Consider the following 22698-nt stretch of genomic DNA (forward strand, 5'->3'; position numbering starts at 1 on the left):
GGCAGGTCTTCCAGGTGCTGGAGGAGCAGCCGGCGGGCACCTGGGTGGGCACCATCGCCACCCGGCCCGGCTTCACCTACCGCCTGAGCGAGCACCACGCCCTCTTCGCCATCAACGCGACGTCGGGTGCCCTGCACACCCGGGCCACCATCGACCGCGAGAGCTTGGCCAGCGACGTGGTGGACCTGGTGGTGCTGTCCAGCCAGCCCACCTACCCCAGCGAGGTGCGGGTCCTGGTGCTCGACCTGAACGACAACGCGCCGGTCTTCCCTGACCCCTCCATCGTGGTGACGTTCAAGGAGGACATGGGCAGCGGGCGCCAGCTCATCCTGGACACGGCCACGGACGCGGACAGCGGCACTAACGGCGTGGACCACAGCTCCTACCGCATCGTGGCCGGCAACGAGGAGGGACGTTTCCGGCTCAACATCACCCTCAACCCCAGCGGTGAAGGAGCTTTCTTGCACCTGGTTTCCAGGGGTGGCCTGGACCGGGAGGCCACCCCCACCTACCAGCTGTTGGTGCAGGTGGAGGACAAGGGCGAGCCCCGTCTGCGAGGGTACCTTCAGGTCAACGTCACCGTCCAGGACATCAATGACAACCCACCCATCTTCAGCCAGACTCTTTACCAGGCACGAGTGCCTGAGGATGCACCTGTCGGGGCCAGCGTTCTCCAGGTGGCTGCAGCCGATGCTGACGAGGGCACCAATGCCGACATCCGCTACCGCCTGGAAGGAGGTGATGGTGGTGGTGGCGGGGAGGGGGCTGGCAGCCTCCCCTTTGAGGTGGACCCCGAGAGCGGGGTGATCCGCATCCGGGAGCGCCTGGACTACGAGGTGCGGCAGCAGTACTCGCTGACGGTGCAGGCCGTGGACCGCGGGGTGCCGGCACTGAGCGGCCGGGCCGAGGCCCTCATCCACCTGCTCGACGTCAACGACAACGAGCCCCGCGTGAAGTTCCGCTATTTCCCGGCCACCTCCCGCTTCGCCTCCGTGGACGAGAACGCAGCCCCCGGCACGGTGGTGGCCCTGCTGACGGTGAGCGATGCCGACTCCCCTGCGGCCAACGGGAACATCTCTGTGTCCATCCTGGCGGGGAACGAGCAGCGGCACTTCGAGGTGCACAGCAGCAAGGTACCCAACCTCAGCCTTATAAAGGTAGCGGCCGCCTTGGACCGGGAGCGCATCCCGGCCTATAACCTCACTGTGGCAGTGGCTGATAACTATGGGGCCCCGCCGCCAGCCCCGGGCTCCCCCACTTCCCTCTCCCACGATGGGGTGGTGGCAGCTCCCGTGAGCCGCTCATCAGTAGCCAGTCTGGTGATCTTTGTGAATGACATTAACGACCACCCCCCTGTCTTCGGGCAGTCGGTCTACAGGGTGAATATCAGTGAGGAGGTGCCCTTGGGCAGCTACGTGCGGGGCCTGAGTGCCACAGACCGCGACTCGGGCCTCAATGCCAACCTCAAGTACAGCATTGTCTCGGGCAATGAGCTTGGGTGGTTCCGCATCAGCGAGCACAGCGGGCTGGTCACCACGGCGTGTCCTGAGGGTGGCACCACCGGGCACGCTGTGGGCACATCCATCTCTAGTGGGCTGGACAGGGAGACTGCTTCCCAGGTGGTGCTCAACATCAGTGCCCGTGACCAGGGGGTGCAGCCCAAGTTCTCCTATGCACAGCTGGTGGTGACCATCCTGGATGTCAATGACAACAAACCTCACTTCAGTCAGCCTGACGGCTATGAGGTGTCCCTGGCTGAAAACTCCCCGTCAGGAACTGAGCTGCTTGTCCTGAGTGCCACAGATGGGGACCTGGGCGACAATGGGACTGTTCGCTTCTCCCTGCAGGAGGCTGAGCCGGTGCTGGCAGCTGCTGGCCCCTCCTCCATGACCCCTCGACGGATCTTTCGCTTGGATCCTGTGTCGGGCAAGCTCAGCACCATCTCGCAGCTGGACCGGGAGGAGCAGGCTCACTTCTCCTTGCAGGTCCTGGCCACTGATTTAGGCTCCCCTCCCCTCTCCTCCATAGCCCGTGTTAATGTGAGTCTCCTGGATGTGAATGACAATAGCCCTGTGTTTTACCCTGTTCAGTATTTTGCCCATATCCAAGAGAATGAGCCAGCTGGAACCTATGTAACCACAGTGTCTGCCACAGACCCGGATCTGGGACCTAATGGGACTGTTAAGTACAGTATCTCAGCTGGAGACACCTCCAGGTTTCAGGTCCATGGCCAGACAGGGGTCATCACAACCAAAATAGCCCTTGACAGGGAGGAGAAAACTGCTTACCAGCTGCAGATTGTGGCCACTGATGGTGGCCATCTTCAGTCGCAGAACCAAGCCATTGTCACCATCACTGTCTTGGACACCCAGGACAATCCACCTGTTTTCAGCCAGAGCATGTACAGTTTTGTGGTCTTTGAAAATGTTGCCCTAGGTTACCATGTAGGTACTGTTTTTGCTTCCACCATGGACCTCAACACCAACATCAGTTACCTTATCACAACAGGTGACCAAAGGGGTGTGTTTTCCATCAACAGAATGACCGGGCTTATCACCACAGCCAGTATTATTGACAGGGAGGAGCAGGCATTTTACCAGCTGAAGGTGGTTGCTAGTGGTGGGGCAATAACTGGAGATGCTATGGTCAATATAACTGTCAAAGATTTAAATGACAATTCCCCACACTTTATTCATGCAGTGGAAAGTGTAAATGTGGTTGAAAACTGGAAAGCTGGGCATACCATATTCCAGGCCAAAGCTCTTGATCCTGATGAAGGTGTTAATGGCATGGTCCTTTACAGCCTTAAGCAAAACCCAAAGGGCTTATTTGCCATCAACGAACAAACAGGTGCCATCAGTTTAATAGGGCAACTTGACATTAATGCTGGGTCTTACCAGGTTGAAATCCTAGCCTCGGATATGGGGGTGCCACAGCTCTCCTCCAACTTTATCCTGACTGTCTCTGTCCATGATGTAAATGATAACCCACCTGTATTTGACCAGCTTTCCTATGAAATTACTATTTTGGAGTCAGAGCCTGTGAATTCCAGGTTCTTTAAGGTGCAGGCTTCTGACAAAGACTCAGGAGTGAATGGTGAAATAGCTTATAGTATAATTGAAGGAAATATTGGGGATGCCTTTGGCATCTTCCCAGATGGTCAGCTGTATATAAAGAGTGAACTGGACCGTGAACTTCAAGAGAGATATGTTTTACTGGTTGTTGCCTCTGATAGAGCAGTAGAACCACTAAATGCTACTGTGAATGTTACTGTAATTCTGGAGGATGTAAATGATAACAGGCCCCTGTTCAACAGTACCAATTATGTCTTTTATTTTGAAGAGGAACAGAGAGGTGGATCATTTGTAGGTAAAATAAATGCTGTAGATAAAGACTTTGGGCCAAATGGTGAAATCAGGTACTCATTTGAGCATATGCAGCCAGATTTTGAGCTGAACACAGTAACGGGGGAAATAAGAAGCACTCATCAGTTTGACAGAGAAGCTCTTATGAGACAAAGGGGAGCTGCAGTATTTAGTCTCACGGTAATAGCAACAGATCAGGGGTTGCCAAAGCCTCTAAAGGATCAGGCAACTGTACAAATCTACATGAAAGACATCAACGATAATGCCCCCAAATTTTTGAAAGATCTCTACCAGGCTACCATATCGGAGTTGGCAGCAAATCTGACACAGGTTCTGAGAGTTTCTGCCTCAGATGTTGATGAAGGGGTTAATGGATTAATCCACTACTCTGTAATCAAGGGAAATGAGGAAAAGCAGTTTGCAATTGAGAGCAGCACAGGCCAAGTGACCTTAGTAGGCAAACTAGATCATGAAGCTACTGCGTCGTATTCGCTTGTCATCCAAGCAGTAGACTCGGGAGCAGTTTCCCTAAGTTCCACTTGCATGTTGAGCATTGATGTATTGGATGAAAATGACAACAGCCCTTCCTTCCCTAAATCCACCTTGTTAGTGGATGTCTTAGAAAACATGAGAGTCGGTGAACTTGTGTCATCTGTCACTGCCACTGATTCTGATTCAGGTGACAATGCTGACCTCCACTATAGCATTACAGGGACAAACAATCATGGGACCTTTAGCATCAGTCCCAACACAGGTAGTATATTTCTTGCAAAGAAACTGGACTTTGAGACCCAATCTCTGTATAAGCTAAATATCACAGCAAAAGACCAAGGAAGGCCACCACGGTCATCTACAATGTCAGTGGTAATACATGTTAGGGACTTTAATGACAACCCTCCTAATTTTCCTCCAGGGGACATCTTTAAATCTATTGTTGAGAACATTCCTGTTGGTAGCTCTGTCATTTCTGTGACTGCTCGGGATCCAGATGCAGATATTAATGGGCAGTTAATGTATGCAATCATTCAGCAGATGCCAAGGGGTAATCATTTCCGTATAGATGAAGTGAGAGGGACAATATTTACCAATGCTGAAATAGATCGTGAGTTTGCTAATCTCTTTGAGTTAACAGTCAAAGCCACTGATCAGGCTGTTCCTGTGGAGACCAGGCGATTTGCTTTGAAGAATGTGACCATTCTGGTAACGGATCAAAATGACAATGTTCCCGTGTTCGTATCGCAAAACGCTCTCGCAGCCGACCCCTCGGTTGTGATCGGTTCGATCCTAACCACAATCATTGCTGCAGATCCTGACGAGGGCGCCAACGGAGAAGTGGAGTACGAAATAGTCAATGGAGATACCGAAACCTTCATCGTGGATCGCTATAGTGGAGACCTGAGAGTAGCGTCAGCTTTGGTGCCTTCTCAGCTCATATACAATCTCATAGTTTCTGCCACGGATCTTGGCCCGGAAAGGAGAAAATCCACCACCGAGATGACTATAATTCTGCAAGGGCTGGATGGGCCTGTCTTCACTCAGCCAAAATACATTACCATCTTAAAAGAAGGTGAGCCTATCGGGACAAACGTGATCTCTATCGAAGCGGCAAGTCCGCGAGGCTCTGAAGCTCAGGTGGAATATTACATCGTGTCCGTCCGGTGCGAGGACAAGAGTCTTGGGCGCCTCTTCACCATTGGACGCCATACGGGTGTCATCCAGACTGCTGCCATTTTGGACAGGGAGCAAGGAGCCCGTCTCTACTTGGTGGATGTTTACGCCATTGAGAAGTCGTCTGTGTTGCCCTTCACGCAGCGAGCAGAGGTAAAGCTGTTGTTCAGTAGCTGTTTGCCTGTTTGCTTTCTAAATGAGCCATTTTGTCTATTTGTTGTTAGCTTTTTTTACAGGTGGTAGTGCACAGCAGAGGACCTGGAGGCTGGGTCTGCTGATTCGTTGGTTGAAGATAACTTTTCCATTAGCATATTTCAAACTGGTTTCCTCAAAGCTGGCTCCCTAGAAATTTGAGAGAGGCTTGGGAATAGTGCTTAAACTTGACTACTGTAGGCACAATGTTGGTCAAATAAATCTTAAGTACTAAATACTTGAGGTGCTAAAAGCTTTAATCACAGGCATTTTGGAGCTTTGCATGCCTTCTCATTTTAGCAATCCTTAATTATTTTAAGTATTTCCATTCCTGTATGACTTATAACTGAACTGCTTTCACTGTAGTCATCTTGTCAGTATTTATCTGAGAACTGGCCTGCAGAGGATCGCTCTCCAAATGTCTCATTTGGTGCCTCAAGTATTAGAAATGCTTGGCAGCCCTGCATGGTTCAGTACCTCAGATGGGTTTCCTCATCCATGTCCCATCTTGCTTCTTCACCCTTGCTGATGAGTACAAAAGTGGTCTTGTTTCTGTGACAGATGGTAAAAGTGTAACATTTTAGCTGGCAGCTTTCCTTATCACAAAGCTATTAGTCTTGGTGTTGACTGAAGGGTCCTTGTGTTCTCTGCATGACTAGATGGAGGAGCAAAGGGTGGAAAACAGGTTTGAAACATCAGGTGAGAAGTAGAAATGTTTTATTTGCTCTGTCTGGTAAGGGAGCCACACAGCTGATCTTTTACACCATTCTTGCTGTCTTCTGTGGGTTTAAGTATCACCATTTTTTGGATTTCACTGTGAGCCATTGAACCTGCAGCTCCTGGAAGTTTGGGGCTGGCACCACTGAGTGGCTCAACCAGCAGAGGATGGTGATGGAGTGTAGTGGGTTCAGCCACTTCCCTCTCCAGCTGAGCACGTTACCTCAAGATTGCATAGCCCTGTGTATCTCAAGTGTTACTCCTAGCTTTATTTCCTCTTGGGAATTATGTCTTAGTTTTGAGCCGCCAAGGATACTGTGGTGGTTTGGTGGTTTTCTTTTTGACTTAAACAGATGTGGTATTTCTAATTCTTACTTGGCACCTGTAGCTTTTACTCATTATTGCCGCATTTTTGTTGTTTCACTGTAGTTTAAACGTGATCTGCAGAGGTATGAAACCTCACCCTCCCATACTGGCAACAGCTGATGCTGCCAGAGTAAGACAGGCAGTTGGAGCTCTGCTTGAACTCAAGACTTCTTAACATGTAAAGAGAGAGCTCACCTTGATGTGTGTTCTATGTGCTGTTGATGATCATGCTTTGAAGTGCAGTAGTGTACTGGAATATGCCCTGTTGTAGTAGTGCTGCTGCTTTAGATAATGCATGCTGTTCTCATGGGAAGATTCCTATTATATGGGTATTTGTAACTATCCTAGTAATTCATAAAAGATTAAGCCTTTGTAATTTTTTTTCCTTTCTTATGTTGTTTTTGTCCCTGCAGACAGGTGTGTTGAGGGTTAAGCCTTTGTCAGTGGGTGTTTGGATTACAATCCTGCAACCCTGAGTTTGCCCACATGTTTCTTGATTGGAGGAGGACTCAGAGGTGACCCTAAGGTTGCAATAAGTTGCATGTTGTAAAAGTATTTAATATGAATATTTGGTGAGCAGGGAAGAGAACAACCCTTAAAACTTTAACCAGATTTTACACTGTTGAGCACAAACCACTCCTGCAATCAAAAGCAAATGTTTTATTTTGTAAAGAACATAGAAAGCAATAGCTACGACCTAGGATTTCATATTACTGGTTGCATCTTTATAGCTTCTAAAACGCTGCTTCTCTCAAATGTAATTAGCTTACTGTACTTCTTTGGAAAGACAAATGACAGTCAGCAATCGACTTTAAAAATATAACCACATGCAGTCTCTCCCTGGACTGATTGAATTTATCTGGAGTGGCTTTTGCTGTCCTACATTTGAACAAGAACTACTACAGTAAAATTCTTTGTACAAGCTGACTGTGGGTGCTGAATAAGCAATGCAGCTTTTTTCCGTGTTGCTTTTGGATGTTCATTTTTATTCACTGGGTAGGAGTTTGATGTATTGAGAGCACACATGATAGTCTTAGTTTACTGCCAACTTCTTTCATAAAAACTGACAGCAGCCAGTACATCAAAGTACTTTCTTATCTTTGGAAGCCCACCCTAAACCACACTGATACTAAACTCTGGGCATCAACTGTGTAATTCAGAAGCATTAATTTTAATCCAGTCCTGGTTTTTAAGGTGATGCTTTGGAGTGTTGGTATAAGCAGAACAGTGATGAGGGACAATGAATGTACAACAACCTGTAGAACATATAAAGCCACAAAAGTTTGGTGTTCTTTTGCTCATAATGTCTTTAACTTCTTTTGGTATATACATGGCATGATGAAGACTGGCTGATTGTAGATTTCCTTATGAGAAGTAAGTTGTAAATCATTGATACAGGTGTGCAGACAAAACCTAATGGGTCTGGTATTTGGTACCACTGTATCTGACAGTTTTCTGAGGAAATAAGCTATGTGAATATGAGTCTTGTTTATTTTCTGTTTTGTTTGGGGGTTTTTTTGTGGAGGGGGAAAAAAGCTTGTGTGTTGTGTATTTATTTTGTTTTCTTCCTTATAAAGATACTCTTTGCTGGGTTTTGTTTCTGAATCTGGTTAAAGAAAAGGGAAAAAACACTAATGGGATATGCTTAACAACTCCTGCATTCTTGTTCACTGCCTGCTGAGCCTTCTGCCCTGCTGCCAGACATCAACTTAATCGCACGGTGGCATGTGAGTGAATCACTGAGCATTCGGAGGCACCCGGTGTTAAACTCCCTGGCTGAGATTGATGAAGAGAGCAGCAGCAGCAAGGAAGTTAACAGATCCTTTGTCTGATGTAGACTTTAGGAGTGGTTTTGGGTGGCAGATACCTGGTGTGAAACAGAGATAGTTACAGCTTTGGAACAGTGAGCAGGCTTTGTTTAGCCAGCAGGCAGTATAAAAGAAGAGCAGGCTTGCATGAAACCACTTGCTCTGTAAGTGAATCAATCCATGTCCTTGGAAGGTGGTGTGATTTTTTTTTCTTTTTTTTTTTTTTTTTTTTTCTAATTTTTTTTCTAAGCTCTATTTTTTTTTTTTCTCTTTTTTTTTTTTTCTGAAAAAAATCACACAGGTTTCAGTGGTGTTTGGAGAAAGGCTGAGCACTTCCAGGCTATATGCCATAACTATCGTTCCCCACCTTATAGCCATAATTTTTCCTTTCTCTGAGTAAAAATTCCCATAGATATTTCTTTTTTTTTTTTTTTTTTCCTAATTCTGTTACTAAGCTCTACTGTTTTTTTTTCACTTTTTTTTTCTTACTCATCCGTCTCTGGGGGTTTGCCCTGTAGGATCAGACTATAGATCCACTGATTGCATGGCTACCAAGGTTGTGTGCTAGCCCTTTCTGAAGAGAGGAGTTGAAGGGAATATGCAATAGCAGGGCTGGGGCGAACTCCCTTCTGAACCCAAAACAGCTGCTATGCCTTGTAACTGAAGGATTACATTGTATTTTCAGTTACGCAACAGCAAAGAGTTTAGAAAATAAAGAACAGTTTAGTTACAGTTTACAGATTATTTTTTTTTAGCTCAAGGTTTTATATTTGTCTATGTTTCTATGCTTGTTAATGCAATATGGAGAGAAAAGTGGGGAGAGGTGTCAGAAAAGTGCAAATCATGAGGTAGAGCTCAAACTACCAAATTCTTGGAGATTTGCAAAGAAAACCCAAGTGCTTGTTCCATTGTATTTTACAGCTAAGTGGTGTAATTTTGAGTAGTTATTATTGAATTTGAATGTTTTTTTAAGTATTATTTTGGACTTTTAGCCTATTTCTATGTAGTCTACAGTGACAAACCAGGTGATCTGCCATTACATGAATGTGTTCTGTAATCAGTCTTAGTTTTTCCCCTCTTGTATTAATCATTAGGGGTTGCACTGTGCTTCTTGGGTAAGAAAAAAAATGATACAGGTGTCCTGAAGGGAGTCCTTCACTTTGCCAGTTTATACCTTTATATTTGTTTCTGCTGAAAAAAAAAGGCTCAGCAATTGCTTAGCTCCTTTCTTTTGCCTCTCCAACATAAATTCTCTTTTAACCTCTTCAGGCAGGACTTAGAGTTTCACCATCATTATTTTATTTGGAATATAGAATGCCTAATGCATATTTGCATTGCTTGAAAACCATGTGACATATTCAATCCTGCCTCCCAAAAACAATGATCATGTGCTGTGGGATATTTTGGGTGGTCGTATGCTGTGCCCTGTTTCTAGGCTGGCAGTAATTATGGGAATCCAGGGACAATACCTCATCTTCTGTGCTGTGCTACTGGGGATTAAATGGAATTAGATGGGATCTCTAGTTTGCATGTTTAACCCTTCAGTGGACAGCTGTCTGGAAAGGAGCAGTGGGTTTGCTAGTGGTGCTAATAACATGTACATCATGTATGAGAAATGAGTGTAACAGTCTGGGAGGTGAGTTACTTGTTTAGTTAATCATCTTTCCATGTACTTTAAATAGGTCCATAGTTCCCAAGGAAGGGGGTGGGGAAAGGGTATAAATGGGGAAAGTGTATAAGCTTTAAATGAAAGATGTAAGTGATTGTATTGATTTTAAAATGGAAATACTTGGAGAGGCAGATCAATGATGCTAGCTAGTAGCACTTTATACCTGTGAGTGGTAACATGCTCTCAAAAGAGGGGTGATTGTCTTCATTTTCAGACAGGGAAACATGAGACACCTGAGTTTTCCTATGTATTTGTACTTTTGTAATTGCTTCTTGTGCTACATTTCATGACTGGCACTGTTGGGAAGACTTTTATCTCCCAAATTCATAGTCTAGCAAAAAAAGTTTTTAATTAGGCAAGATATAGGCATTTTAGGTAATGCCTACTGCTGGCATAGTAAAGATCTGGAAATCAATGAAGACAGGCAGACTGAATGGCCCTCTTCTCCTGGAAAGAAAATCCTAGGATGTTTCAACTTGACTTCTTGAGGACTGCAGCCGGGACCAGAAAACCACGATCCCATGATGTAGCTACTTTATGTGGAGCTTTGTGGCTCAGCCCAGCCGATATCCTATGGCTTAGCAAGCTGTGTCACTCCTGCTCCTCAAGGGTCCTTGTCGGACCTAGGAGAGAAATGGAAGTCCTCAAAACCTGTCTTCTCCATTGCACGTATCTGGTGCAGAGTCTGAGAAAGCCAGAGGGCAAGAGTGACAGAACACCTTGCAGGAGAGGCCGCCCAAGCCATCGGAGCAGGATGGATGTGTCCTTTGTGCTGTTTGGCCTAGGAGTCCCTTTAGGGATGGGGAGCTGGACTGAGCCTCCCTTTAAGAGAAGGAAAGGGGTGGATTGGCAGGGGGACAAAACATTGAAGGTGTTACTTTTCTAACCAAGCTGGCCAATGGTGGAGAGTTTTAAATTTAGTAAGAGAATTTGAAACATGCTTCAGAGAGATCTTATCTGGCATGTCTCTTATTTACCAGTACAAAACAGAACAATGGGGTACTCCTTGTATTCATACTATTTATAAATTGTTTTATTCTTTAATGATACATGTCACATTAATTGTAGCTTGACAAAGGAAACTGCTTAGAAAACATTTGAGTAAACAATACAAATCTGGCTTGTTCCAAAAGCCAAGTATTTTTTTCTTCCTAGTGCTGATATTGCTGATTCTGAGAAACCCATAATTAAAGTTATTGCTGTCATTTGCACTGATCTGAACAGAGATCTCTAAGCTTTCCTTGAGCTAGAGTGGGAGATGGATGTGCCTGATGTTGAAAACTGCTCCAAACAGATTTGTGAGTTTCAATTCCAAGTTGTCCCTCTTTTCATCCTCTAATTTCTTTCATGATACTGCCTTATAGAGTTTTCTTAATATCTAGAATTTCTCATTTCTTTGCTATTTTAACAGCCTTTGGGCATTTTTGCATGTGAGGTCACTTCATAATTTTTGTTAAAAATCACTAGGCTTTAAAAACAACATTCTTTATTATGGAAAATATTATTTTTCATGTGTCTCTAATGCAAACATTAGAAATAATAGCCAAAAACCAGAGGAAAAATTTAATGTGCTTATTTTTGCTAAGTGTTAAATTCTTCATACAAATCTCTAAATGATTCTTGGGTTCTGTGGATGCTAATAAGTGAGTCCTTTTCCATGTAAACTGATACTCCCCAGAGCTGCTGGAGTGCAGGTTTCTTTCCACGTTTTAGTGTGAGTGAAGCAATTGGTGTCTGCTAGTTTAGTAGAACTGCAGAAGTTGGTCACCAAAGCCTGCCTGCCCCATTGGTGTCTCCAGCTCTCTACACTGGCTTTGCTGAGGTAAGGCTATGTTGTTGTTGGCTCCTGAAATCTTTGCTATTGTCATCTTCTGTTTCCTGTGCATATCTTGAATGTTGAGACTGTTTCATCAGAGGATGTTCATACCCGTTTGACTGATGGAAGGAGGCCCCAGATGTTTTCATGGTCTCTTCTGAGTCTTTTCAGAGGTTGGATGCTGAACCACCACTCCAAGGGCCACTGCTCACCCCTCCAATAACAAAGTGCCTGCTTAGTTTGTATTAAAGCCACCGTTAAGCATGGCTGGTATAGTTCAACTGTGTCTAGACTAGGGAATGGCATTACTGTTAAATCAGTACGGTTTCTTACCCATGTAATTGTCTCTGTGCAAATCCTGTAGACAAGCCCCCCATACTCTCAGGGTCTAATTATAGAAGAAATTTATGGTGACTAAAATTGAAGTAAAACAAAGTGTTTTCCTAACATATCCTCATGGTTGGGAAAAGTGATGCCAGATCAGTATGGTACATCATACTGATTTGTTTCAGTAAATTTATAGCCTGACTTCACTTTGCCAAGAATAATACCAGATATGTTAGAGAAACTGTCTTTGTTTTACTATGATGTTTCTCTCTGTTCCAATAAATCTTATTTTTAATTAGACCCTTAGTCTAGACCATCACCCAGGTTTGTTTTTGTAGTGATCTATTTTTGTTTACTTCCTCGAAGCAATAACATATCCAAAGGACAGTAGAACAGATGGAAATTGATTGCTGTGATTGCACTGTAAAAATAGTTACAGTCGCATTAGTTAATGCAAAAGAATTTCTAAGAACCTATTATGAAGTGGTGATTTATGTGCCAACAGCTATGAAAAAAGTAATGAAAACAGGCATTTGCCTCAGCATTTAATATTCTGCAGAGTCTTCACACACACACACACACACACACACACACACACACACACACACACTGCTAATAGGCTGTTGCTTGCGTTGACATGGTGATCTTCAATTAGTGTGTAAAGGTTTTAACAGAGGCATCCAGACATCCAGCTCTGCAGACAGAAAGGTGTGCTCGTGGTGAAAACATTAGCAGCCTCTGAGGTTTGGACTGACAGGAAGGAGCTTTGGAGGTTTCTTCTATTGGGGAAGAGCATCTTCTTGCAGTGCATCCCCTTCACTCCCCTCATGGTTGGGAAAAGTGATGCCAGATCAGTATGGTACATCATACTGATTTGTTTCAGTAAATTTATAGCCTGACTTCACTTTGCCAAGAATAATACCAGATATGTTAGAGAAACTGTCTTTGTTTTACTATGATGTTTCTCTCTGTTCCAATAAATCTTATTTTTAATTAGACCCTTAGTCTAGACCATCACCCAGGTTTGTTTTTGTAGTGATCTATTTTTGTTTACTTCCTCGAAGCAATAACATATCCAAAGGACAGTAGAACAGATGGAAATTGATTGCTGTGATTGCACTGTAAAAATACTTACAGTCGCATTAGTTAATGCAAAAGAATTTCTAAGAACCTATTATGAAGTGGTGATTTATGTGCCAACAGCTATGAAAAAAGTAATGAAAACAGGCATTTGCCTCAGCATTTAATATTCTGCAGAGTCTTCACACACACACACACACACACACACACACACACACACTGCTAATAGGCTGTTGCTTGCGTTGACATGGTGATCTTCAATTAGTGTGTAAAGGTTTTAACAGAGGCATCCAGACATCCAGCTCTGCAGACAGAAAGGTGTGCTCGTGGTGAAAACATTAGCAGCCTCTGAGGTTTGGACTGACAGGAAGGAGCTTTGGAGGTTTCTTCTATTGGGGAAGAGCATCTTCTTGCAGTGCATCCCCTTCACTCCCTCTCTACCCTGTGGCCGGGAGGTGGCATCCCCTGGCCAAATCTGGATTCCCTGCAATGGCCATGTGAGGGAGGGTCACTCCTAAGAGCCCCATGAAGTTGATCTGGATTCTCTAATAAAGCTGAAATGTAAAAAAAAAAAATAATTTCTCACAAATCTTTGAGTGGAACAAATAGGAATAGCTTTGAAATATGCCATATGGCCACTGTGTGAAGCATCACCAGAATTAACACAAAATTGTAACTTTCTTGATTTTGTGTATCCATATTTTCCAGCATCCTGGCTAGCTATGCTCTTCTAAATATGCATGCAAATGTCAGAATAATTCTCTCTTCAGCCACTCAGTGGATGTGCTTGGAAAGCAACTAAACTGGGTCAATAAACACTGGTTTTCTCTACAGCATCTGCCTGGACTCTTTTTGTTCTCATCAGGTACCTACCAGCAACAGTCAAGCCCCAAATTGCCATTATGATCAAAATAGTGTGTGAAAGGTGAGAGGAATGTGACAGTGTGACTCCTTTTGTACATTATTAGGAGATTTAGGAGGGAAATAAGAAGGATGTACTTGCTTCTTCTATATCACAGTACCTGTGGTACAAGATGGTGATGGAGGTGCAGAGCACAGTTGTTGTGTGGTGTTCAGTGTGGCACTGTGCTGCAGTATGTTCCCAGTAACCTGAATTCTTATGGTTTGGGTTTATTTTTAATAAATATAAGGTCATAGGAGAACACTTAAGCTGCTGTTTCAAGGATAGACATTGGTAGGTGTATTCTGGGTTTCTGCTGCAGCACGGCAAGAGGTCAAGTGCCTCCCCTGAGACCTGGGGTTTTATACTGTGCCTTGTGTCTACCTACTTATCAGCATTATTCATACAGAATGAAATAAAACTGATGAGCTGGACACTTTGTGTCTTACAAGTTACTTTTGACTCATTTCCAGGCCTTTAGTTGGATTTATCTTTTATGGGGCAACTTATTAGTACAGAGCACAACAGGCACTGTCGCTGACGGGACGGAGGAGTGGATTTATGAGCTGTACTATGGGAGTGACTGCTTTTGGAGGTCTCCATCATAGCTTTGTGATTCATTGCAGTCCTCTCCTGGAGAGAGGAGCTGGACCCGGCTCTGTGATGCCCATGTGCACGTCCTACCCTTGGGAAGCAGGGTCTGCAACCCTGCCCATGGCTTCCTGCCAGGCACTGGAACTGCTCGGGGCTGGTTCATAGCTCTACTCTGATATTGCTGGGATTTGAGTTTAGCATCTGCTGTGAAGCAAAGAATGAACAAAAGGCAACTTTTCACCCAGTCAGTTATCCTACTGAGTGTTAGTTCCAGCTATAAAATCACTGAAGTTTTTCCTTTACGGATTCCTTTTGGAGGTATATTCAGTTTTGATGCTTTTGAAGACTTTCCAAGATGTTTTTGTCCAGAATATAGATGAGTAAAATATTAACTGACAATTCTCAGCAAGTGTATCCTATCATGTCCTCTTTGGGCTTTTGGGCAAAAGTTTTATTTTTGGTAGCTGCAACGTTTCTTGAAATATAACCCAGGAGAAGATTATTAATTCTGAGAATGTTTATATGATGTTTCACCTACCAAAATCTATAGTCTTCTTTTTAAGCTGTGCTCAGGATTTATTTCCTGTTTGCACCAAACTAATTTAAATAGCATCCAACACTAGCTAGTGCTGAAATGAATTCAGCAATTTGCTATGAAAACAAGAATCTAATGTGTATTACCCTGAGGCAGGGTGAGAGAGAGCTGGAGAGGGGAAAAAACAACTTCACATCATGGGGCATATATGTATATCAAAATAACATCTTAAGTATTACTTTTTCTAAGCTAGGGTGTGGGTTTGCCACAGGCACTGTGAATGGGGAAATATGTGAATGTGCTTTCCTTGGAGTGTACTAGGAGATAAATTGTTCCTCAGAGAGCTGGAGAGAAAACTGAGTTGAGGACTTTCCATGTCAGCTCCTTTTTGGATAATTTTTGATAAATTAAGAGAATTCTGCTGAACTGGTTCAGAGGAATAAATAAGATTGCCTGAGTTATGGTACAGATCTGTAGCCTGTGTGCTTAAATCTTGAATTTTTCATAGGGGTTTTCTTCTATCCTATTACACTTCAGGTTTCCTGGTGCTTTTCCCCATTCCGCATTCTTTATTCTTTTCGATACACCAAATCTTTTTAATCCATCATAATGTCACGCTGTCTGAAAAATGAAGACGTTCCAATTACAAGACTGTTTAAAAACAGAAGGCAAGCTCAGGAGTTTATTGCACTTTTATTCTTTGGAGACCTGCATTTTTGTTTGTGTGACTTAATTTATTATTTTTTTTCTAAGCATGATTCTGTTCCTTTTGAAAGTTGCCTAATAAAGTTTTTATGCCTGTCTGCTTTGATAACATAATTTGAACCTTTACAATTTCATTCAACAAATTAATGAAAATCCAGATTTTAACTACAGTAGCATCATGTCAGATTGTCTGGAAACTAATTTATGGCAGTGCTCATCTTATGTGAAGTAGAGGTTTTCTTTCCACTGTTTTCTCTCTAAGAGAACTCATAATTCCTGTAGTTCTGACTTCTGAGGTTGTCAGCTTGTTTTGTTTTGCTTTTTTGCATATAATTGCTTAAACTCCAAATAATTCCTGTGGTCAGCACTGAAAGTTGTGCAGGTTTTTATCACTGGTTGATTCCCTTCTGCTCTGTTACCAAGTGGAGTTGCAGTTACTCAGAACAAGGTTAAGTGATTGTGTTGAGGTTGTAATTAATTAAACATAAGCACCGACACCTTGTTATTTCAAGTCCTGCAGTCGACAGACTGAGAACGCTGCTTGACCCATGCACTGGTGGAGAGGGGAGGAAGTGGGAGTGGACTTTTCCTTGCAGGGCAGGATGATATTGGGTAGGAGCAAGCTGTGCACATGCCTGCCAAAATACTTGGATCAGACTAAAGGAACACAGATGGCTGAGGTTGATAAAGGTGTCTCTTATTGTTTGGGGTTTTTTTTCTGCTCAGTACTGTTTTGAGTTTGTGTGTGAGAGAGGGGTAGGAGGGGAGGAAGATGATTGCATGAATATGTTTATTTTAATACATTTTACAGTGTAGGAAAGGAGCTGTGTAAATTCAATACCCTGGCTCGGTAGGATGCCAGAGGCTGGAGCTAAGCCCTCCTTTTAGGTTTCTGTAACAAATGAACAATAATGTGTCCTCGGGGATTTATGTCATGTTGTCTGACCTTTGCTTCTTATCTGCTAATAGAAAAAATCCCCATCATTGCTGGAAGTAGCTCCTAAAAACTGGACTTGAGCAGCCTTACAAGCCTGTGACAGCCTGCACTCATAACCAACCTCAATGCCAACTCTCCTCTTATGTGGCCCCTTTGTGTCTTCTTGTTCCTCTGATTATTACCATGACTATTTCTTTATTCCCAATTTTTTTGGTATGTGTTTTTCTAAACATCTCTATGTACACACACGTATGAATAATGTCCTCTGTGGAGGTAGTGACTAATTCTGTCTGCAGTTTGGCAGAGGAGGAAGCCAAAGCCACTGCAGGACAGGGACATGTAAGGAAAGGGCAAGTCCTACAGACTCTTAATCTGAGCAAAGTCCAGTTCTTTTTAGCATGTTATTTATTGTTGAAGAAATTACCTTGCTATCACTATATAAAAGTTGTATGTCTAAACTTTAAAGTTGCTTGCAGAAATAAATCCTTGTCACCAGACATAGTGGTTGTTCCAAGTCTGTCTGATCTGTTACATCCATGAACAACACCATCCATCAGGGCAGGGCTCAGGATAAGGGAGTAGAAGCAAGACCTTTTTTTCCTCCATCTACTTAAAGCAAAGTCTGAAATGGACAATTTCATTAGAAGGCCTTAAAAAGATTCTTATTTAAATGGTGGCAGTAAATGTTCTCGGGCTCATGACAGCTGGAAAATGGCAGGATGCTCTTGCTGGTGAGCATGAAAGAAAAATGGTACTTGAGACTTCATGCTAGGGCAAATGAATTTAATTTTGAATATATTTTTCAATTTGCATTCATTAAGTTGAGGTATTGCAGTTGTTTTTCATAGAAATGAATATATTAAAGTCTAGTTGCAAAGCCATGTTCTGAATGGCACACTGTATAGAACTGAGAGCAAACTTCATCCAAAACAGGGTTAATTTGGTCTATTGCATTCTAAATGCTTATTCTCTCCTTCCTTAATCACTCCATATGTACGTGTTTTTAAAACAGACATTGCAATTCTGTTGTTTTTTGGTGCAGCAAAGCTACCCAAAACTGATGGAGGGAGAGAGTTTTGTTCTGAGATTCAGTGCTATAAAAACAAATGTGCTTTTTTGATGCCTTGAGGTCTTGCATGTGCAAGCAATCTCTTCTAGAAATACAACATAATATTATGATTATTAATTGTGGCTACTACTATACCTTTGTGAGTAGGAAAATGCTACTTTTTTCCTGGAAAAATATAATTGTTGTTACAGCTCTGGCTCTATAAGGGACATATGAGCATGAGAATCTGGAACTTATAAAAATTATTACTAACAGTGGACTGGCTTTTGAGTTATGCTAATTTTCCATCACTGTAACTACGTTTTATTTAATTACTCTTCATTTACATTGTTATAGCCAAGCATAAAATGAGGCCCTGCGTAAATAAGAAAGATCAATGTGTGCAAACTAAAATCCATACTAGAAGTGACACAGGGTAAATACTAAATGTTAGTGAAAACTTATCTTTGCCAAGGAAATAAAGATATTATGCAGTCTATGATTAGTCACTTTACATGGATGTAGCTCTGTGAAGAGGAATATAAGGCAATGCTATTAGCACAGTACTCCAAGGAAAAGAACTAGTGATAAATCATAGTGTGAAGTGGGCTACAGGACAACTTAATGGAGAACAGTTTTGTAGGAGCCTCTGTTGAAGTTAGTTAAATTCTAGAAATTGATTTGTGAACATACACACTGCTCAATGTTCATATAATTTAATGCTAAAGGGGAACTCTATCCAATATTAGTTTAGAGTGCTTTCTGTTATGGTGTAGTTTTAAAAAGACAAAAAGTAACTGCTTTATCTGACAAAAGTCAGGGAGAAGGGACTTGATGCTTATGTAGGCTGGTAAAGAGAAAGGAGAGGGCATCTAAAGTAGTTTGGTGGGGGCATGTAAACAGCCTAAAAATTGTACATACACCAGCTACTAACAGCTAGCTGCTTGCACTTAGGAGAAGCAAAGAACAGGAGTAAAAAAAAAAAAAATGCCAGCACTAAAAGTGTTGTATTGATATACCCACCAGGTTTTATCTTAATAAAAAGATTGTTATTACCAGGAAATATTATTTTAAATAATGATTCTTTATGACTGGAAGATGTAGATATAGATAATGTAGCTCTTGAGAAACTTGTGTGTGCATGCATAAAGACCTAAATACAAAATTCTGTTGTCTTCATTCTTCTTGGAGACCAGAAGCATTACTAGTGGAAGGCTAACAGAATTTACTGTCTGGTAGAACCAAGACTTCTTGTAGGTCACCTCCTCATTTACAGGAAAATAGAATATTTCCTGTGTAATATAAAATAGGCTGCTCACTAAAATGGGAAATCCTTGGAAAGTCTTTAAGTATGAACTAAGGGGGGGACTTCACCAAAAGCAGTTTGACTGGAGACATTTTCCTCTTTTACTGCTGTCAGGACCAGCAGTCCTTTCAGTTGAAGTGATGGTGAGTTTTGGAGTCACCTGCAAGTTCTTAACCCCTGAAGGTTTTCTTTCTCAGTATTTGCTTAGTGTGGGGACTATCATGTTACAATTGAGGTATGTCTTCATTTGGCTCTCTAGGTGCATTTAGCACTTATGGCTGAATTCAAAGCATTCCACTTTAGCTTTGTAAGACTAATAAGCCTCTTGTTGAGGTTTTCAGTATGTCCTCAGTGAAGGGGCAACACATCTCTGAGGCTGTCCTTCAGATGCAATCACTATGGTGAATGTGCCACTCTACTGTGGGGTAGGAGACTTGCCCTCCCAAAGTGGCCATGGTGGGACCTGCACGCCTTGATTGAAGTAAGCCACTGTATTTGAGATTTGACTAAATTTGGGTAGTGAATCCCATAGTAGATGCAAATTTCAGTTTATATTGGGACTAGTGACTGGCAAATGCTTGAGGTTGGTGCTGAGACCCCAAGTTCACCAGCAGATGGAAGAGTATGAAGTAGATTGGGTATTCAGTGGCTCACAAACGTTGAACCATGTTAAACAATCTCTTCTTTAGAAGAAATTCAGTTTATGAAGTTTTTTTAAATTTTAATTTGACCAAGTTGTATTGAAAAGAGGATTGCTTTTAGTAGGCAGAAAGATACTGTCACTACCACTCCAAAATATATTTTAATGTGATTGTGACAAATACCTAGCTGTCTGTGCATTTCTTCACTTAAAAACCAAAAATCTGGAGTTTAGAATAAAGGATTCTGAAAGAGAAATGGTGCATTGGATTTCCTTTGCGACTCCCACAGACATTGATTAATTGGGACAGTCAGCATGGCTTGCTTCTAGACAGAAAAAGCTTAATGATTAACCAAGGTCTTTTTATGTCCCCCCACTGAGCATATAAAATGCTTATAAAAGAATGTAGAAATGAGGCAGTTGGAGTTGTTGTTGTTGTGGACAATAGAAACACAGCTGAATATTTCACTATAGACTATATATAGGCAGAAACATTAATTTCCATGTGATAGCTGTCAAGATCTGAATATAATAATGGATGCTCCAAGTCATTTGGTGTTTTATGGAGAGAAAAAGCTGTCATTCACTACTGTTGCAGATGAAGTAACACCTATATTGAACAATTTACCAACACTTGTTTTCACATGTGTTGCAACACTGGAATTTGAAACCAGGAGTTTGGGAAGTTATTACCAATTCTAAGCAAAATTACATTGCTCTAGCTTGATGTTTCTTAATGCCTTGTGAAAAGTAGTGTCTCAAGATGTCCTCTGTGAACATGTGAATTTTTTCATTGGTATTATCTGGGAAAAAGAGAAGTGTGTTCTATAAATACAGGAATGGTAAGGCACCTTGTCTAACAGCATTGTCAAAGGTCACCACATTCCATTTCTAACTGTATAGTTGGTGACTGCCAGCAATGGTTGTAGTATGCTGAAACGTGTCATTAAGTACCCCTTGAATGAAGCCTACATAATAGTCAGTATTTCTTTTGCCTGGTTCAAATTCAACTCTGAAAGTACATTTTCAAACTAGACTAACATAAAATTTTGGCATGTACTTTTGTAAAATGTGTTCTTGAGATCTGTTATATTGAAACATTTATCTTATTTGTCTCTCTAAATTGGGATTTTATTTTCATCTAATGGGGTAGTGAGACAACAGCTGAGCTTCTGCGGTGCTTTAGGAGATTGTTTGCTTTTACATCACACAAATCTTCCATGTTGTTTAAGAATGCCTCCTTTACATGTGGGAGCCTGCAGAGTAGAGGTGCACTCAGGAGGGGATGGGACAGTCAGAGGGTCGATCAATCTTGTATGAATTGGATTAAAGAGGAGCAGCCCCAATGTATGTAATAGATGTGAAGCTTTTGGAGATGTGGTGATTTGTGGGGCACCGGTTTTTGTTCCTGTTCAGTGACACTGGTTGCATTTCTCTGGTCTTAACCTGTCTTAAGACCCCTGGTTTACTTTTTGGAAAATGTGCTCTTTTGAAGAAGAGTTTTCCTTGTGTTAGCTGATAGTGATTTGTAAATTGCTGTAATTTTTTTTTCCTCTTCCTCCCTCCCTCCTCAGTCATGTGAGAAAGAATAGTAGGATGTAACTATTTTTTTAAAATACATCTTTTAAATACAGAAGTTTATGTAGCATTGTGGTACTCTTGAATCCATTTAACAGATGTTACGTATAGACTGATGTGAAAGTTACAGGGGGGTAATTTCAATATGATTTAGTTTATTTTGGAAGATATACCCTTTGTTAAACTACTTTATAAATATGGCATTGTGGGTTTACACAGTCAATGCCTGTCAGTATCTTCCAGCTCAATGTTCTTGTGTAATGAGTCCTCTGAAAGTAATTTTCTCTTTAAGTTATTAAATTCAACCAGTGGTAGTTTCATAAGTGCCAGCTTGTGCCCACCTAAACATTTGAAATTTACTGTTATCTTAACAGATGCTGGAGTTAGGTATCTTACAGCCATATGAATACTGTAATCAGGAAAATTTACAACTTCAAGCCTAACATATACTGTTGAGTGTTTGTGTTACAGGCTGATAGGTTTTGTCTTTCTCCCTTGGCTTTCTAAAACATTGGTGGGATGATGACAGGGTGGTGTGATGGTCTGGTGGTCTCTCATCTTGAGGATTTACTTTCTTTTGAGCAACATAAATTCTGCTTCAGGCTGGTTTGTATTAATTTTTAATGAGACAGTGGCTATATTTTCTGGAAGTGTCCTGCCTTGGACTTTACTATCAAAGCTTTCAATAGGCTTGGAGGGTGGGAGCATCTTCTAGGACCTGGTTCCTTTCTTGTGTGCCTGTTTTGGGTGCGGGGGGTTACCTGTGTAAGACTGGACTTTGCTCTCAATGAGAAGGACCACCATACTATGTTCTTGATATACCTAGAGCCACAGAATAACCTCATTTTCTTTAGAGTCTTCTCTGTCCTGAGACTTAATATATTTTTTTCTATAAAATTCTGTTATCTGTCCTTATTTATTTTTTCATTAGAGGCTTATATTTCTCTTTAACAAACAAAAACACGTTTGTTTTTAAAAAGATAACTTCTATGTTTATTAACTCATATTTTGAAGCCAAAAATGGTATTGTAGTCAGGTTTTAACTGTGTCTTGCAACAAGCCTGCCAAAAAATAAGAAAGTTATCTAAAGATTTAGTTAGTAGTGGAACTGCTCCCTCATTTCAAATGCAGACCTGTCTTGGTGGATAAGGGGATCCAGGAATGAGAGGGATGAAGGAATGCAGCTGGATCCCAGGGCTCTGTGGGAGAAGTCAAGGTTTTCCACAGCCAGGGCTTCAGCAGTCACTGGGGTTGAGCACTTGGCCAACTGAAAAGTGATTTTTCCTGGGTACAGAGGGCACTTTGTTATTGAGCACCCTGGTAGGGGAGGTAGATAAACACCCACTGCCTCTTGCAGAGTATACAGAGCCTCACACAGGAGAGCTGGAGAGAGGTGGTCAGGGTGTTAGAAAATGGGATGATCTATCAGATCATGTTCCCTAGGGA

General features: G+C 42.2%; 1 protein-coding gene across 1 annotated transcript in view; it reads left to right on the top strand.

Moving 5' to 3' along the window:
- FAT4 (FAT atypical cadherin 4) overlaps positions 1–22698 on the top strand; it is a 268723-nt gene that overhangs the window by 124277 nt on the left and 121748 nt on the right. The window contains exon 2 of the mRNA XM_010008976.1: positions 6–5186. Within this exon, the coding sequence (XP_010007278.1) occupies positions 6–5186 (5181 nt within the window). The remainder of the gene's footprint in view (positions 1–5; positions 5187–22698) is intronic.

The sequence above is a fragment of the Chaetura pelagica genome, unplaced genomic scaffold, assembly GCF_000747805.2.
Source record: "Chaetura pelagica isolate M959 unplaced genomic scaffold, ChaPel_1.0 scaffold221, whole genome shotgun sequence".
NCBI lineage: Eukaryota > Metazoa > Chordata > Aves > Apodiformes > Apodidae > Chaetura > Chaetura pelagica.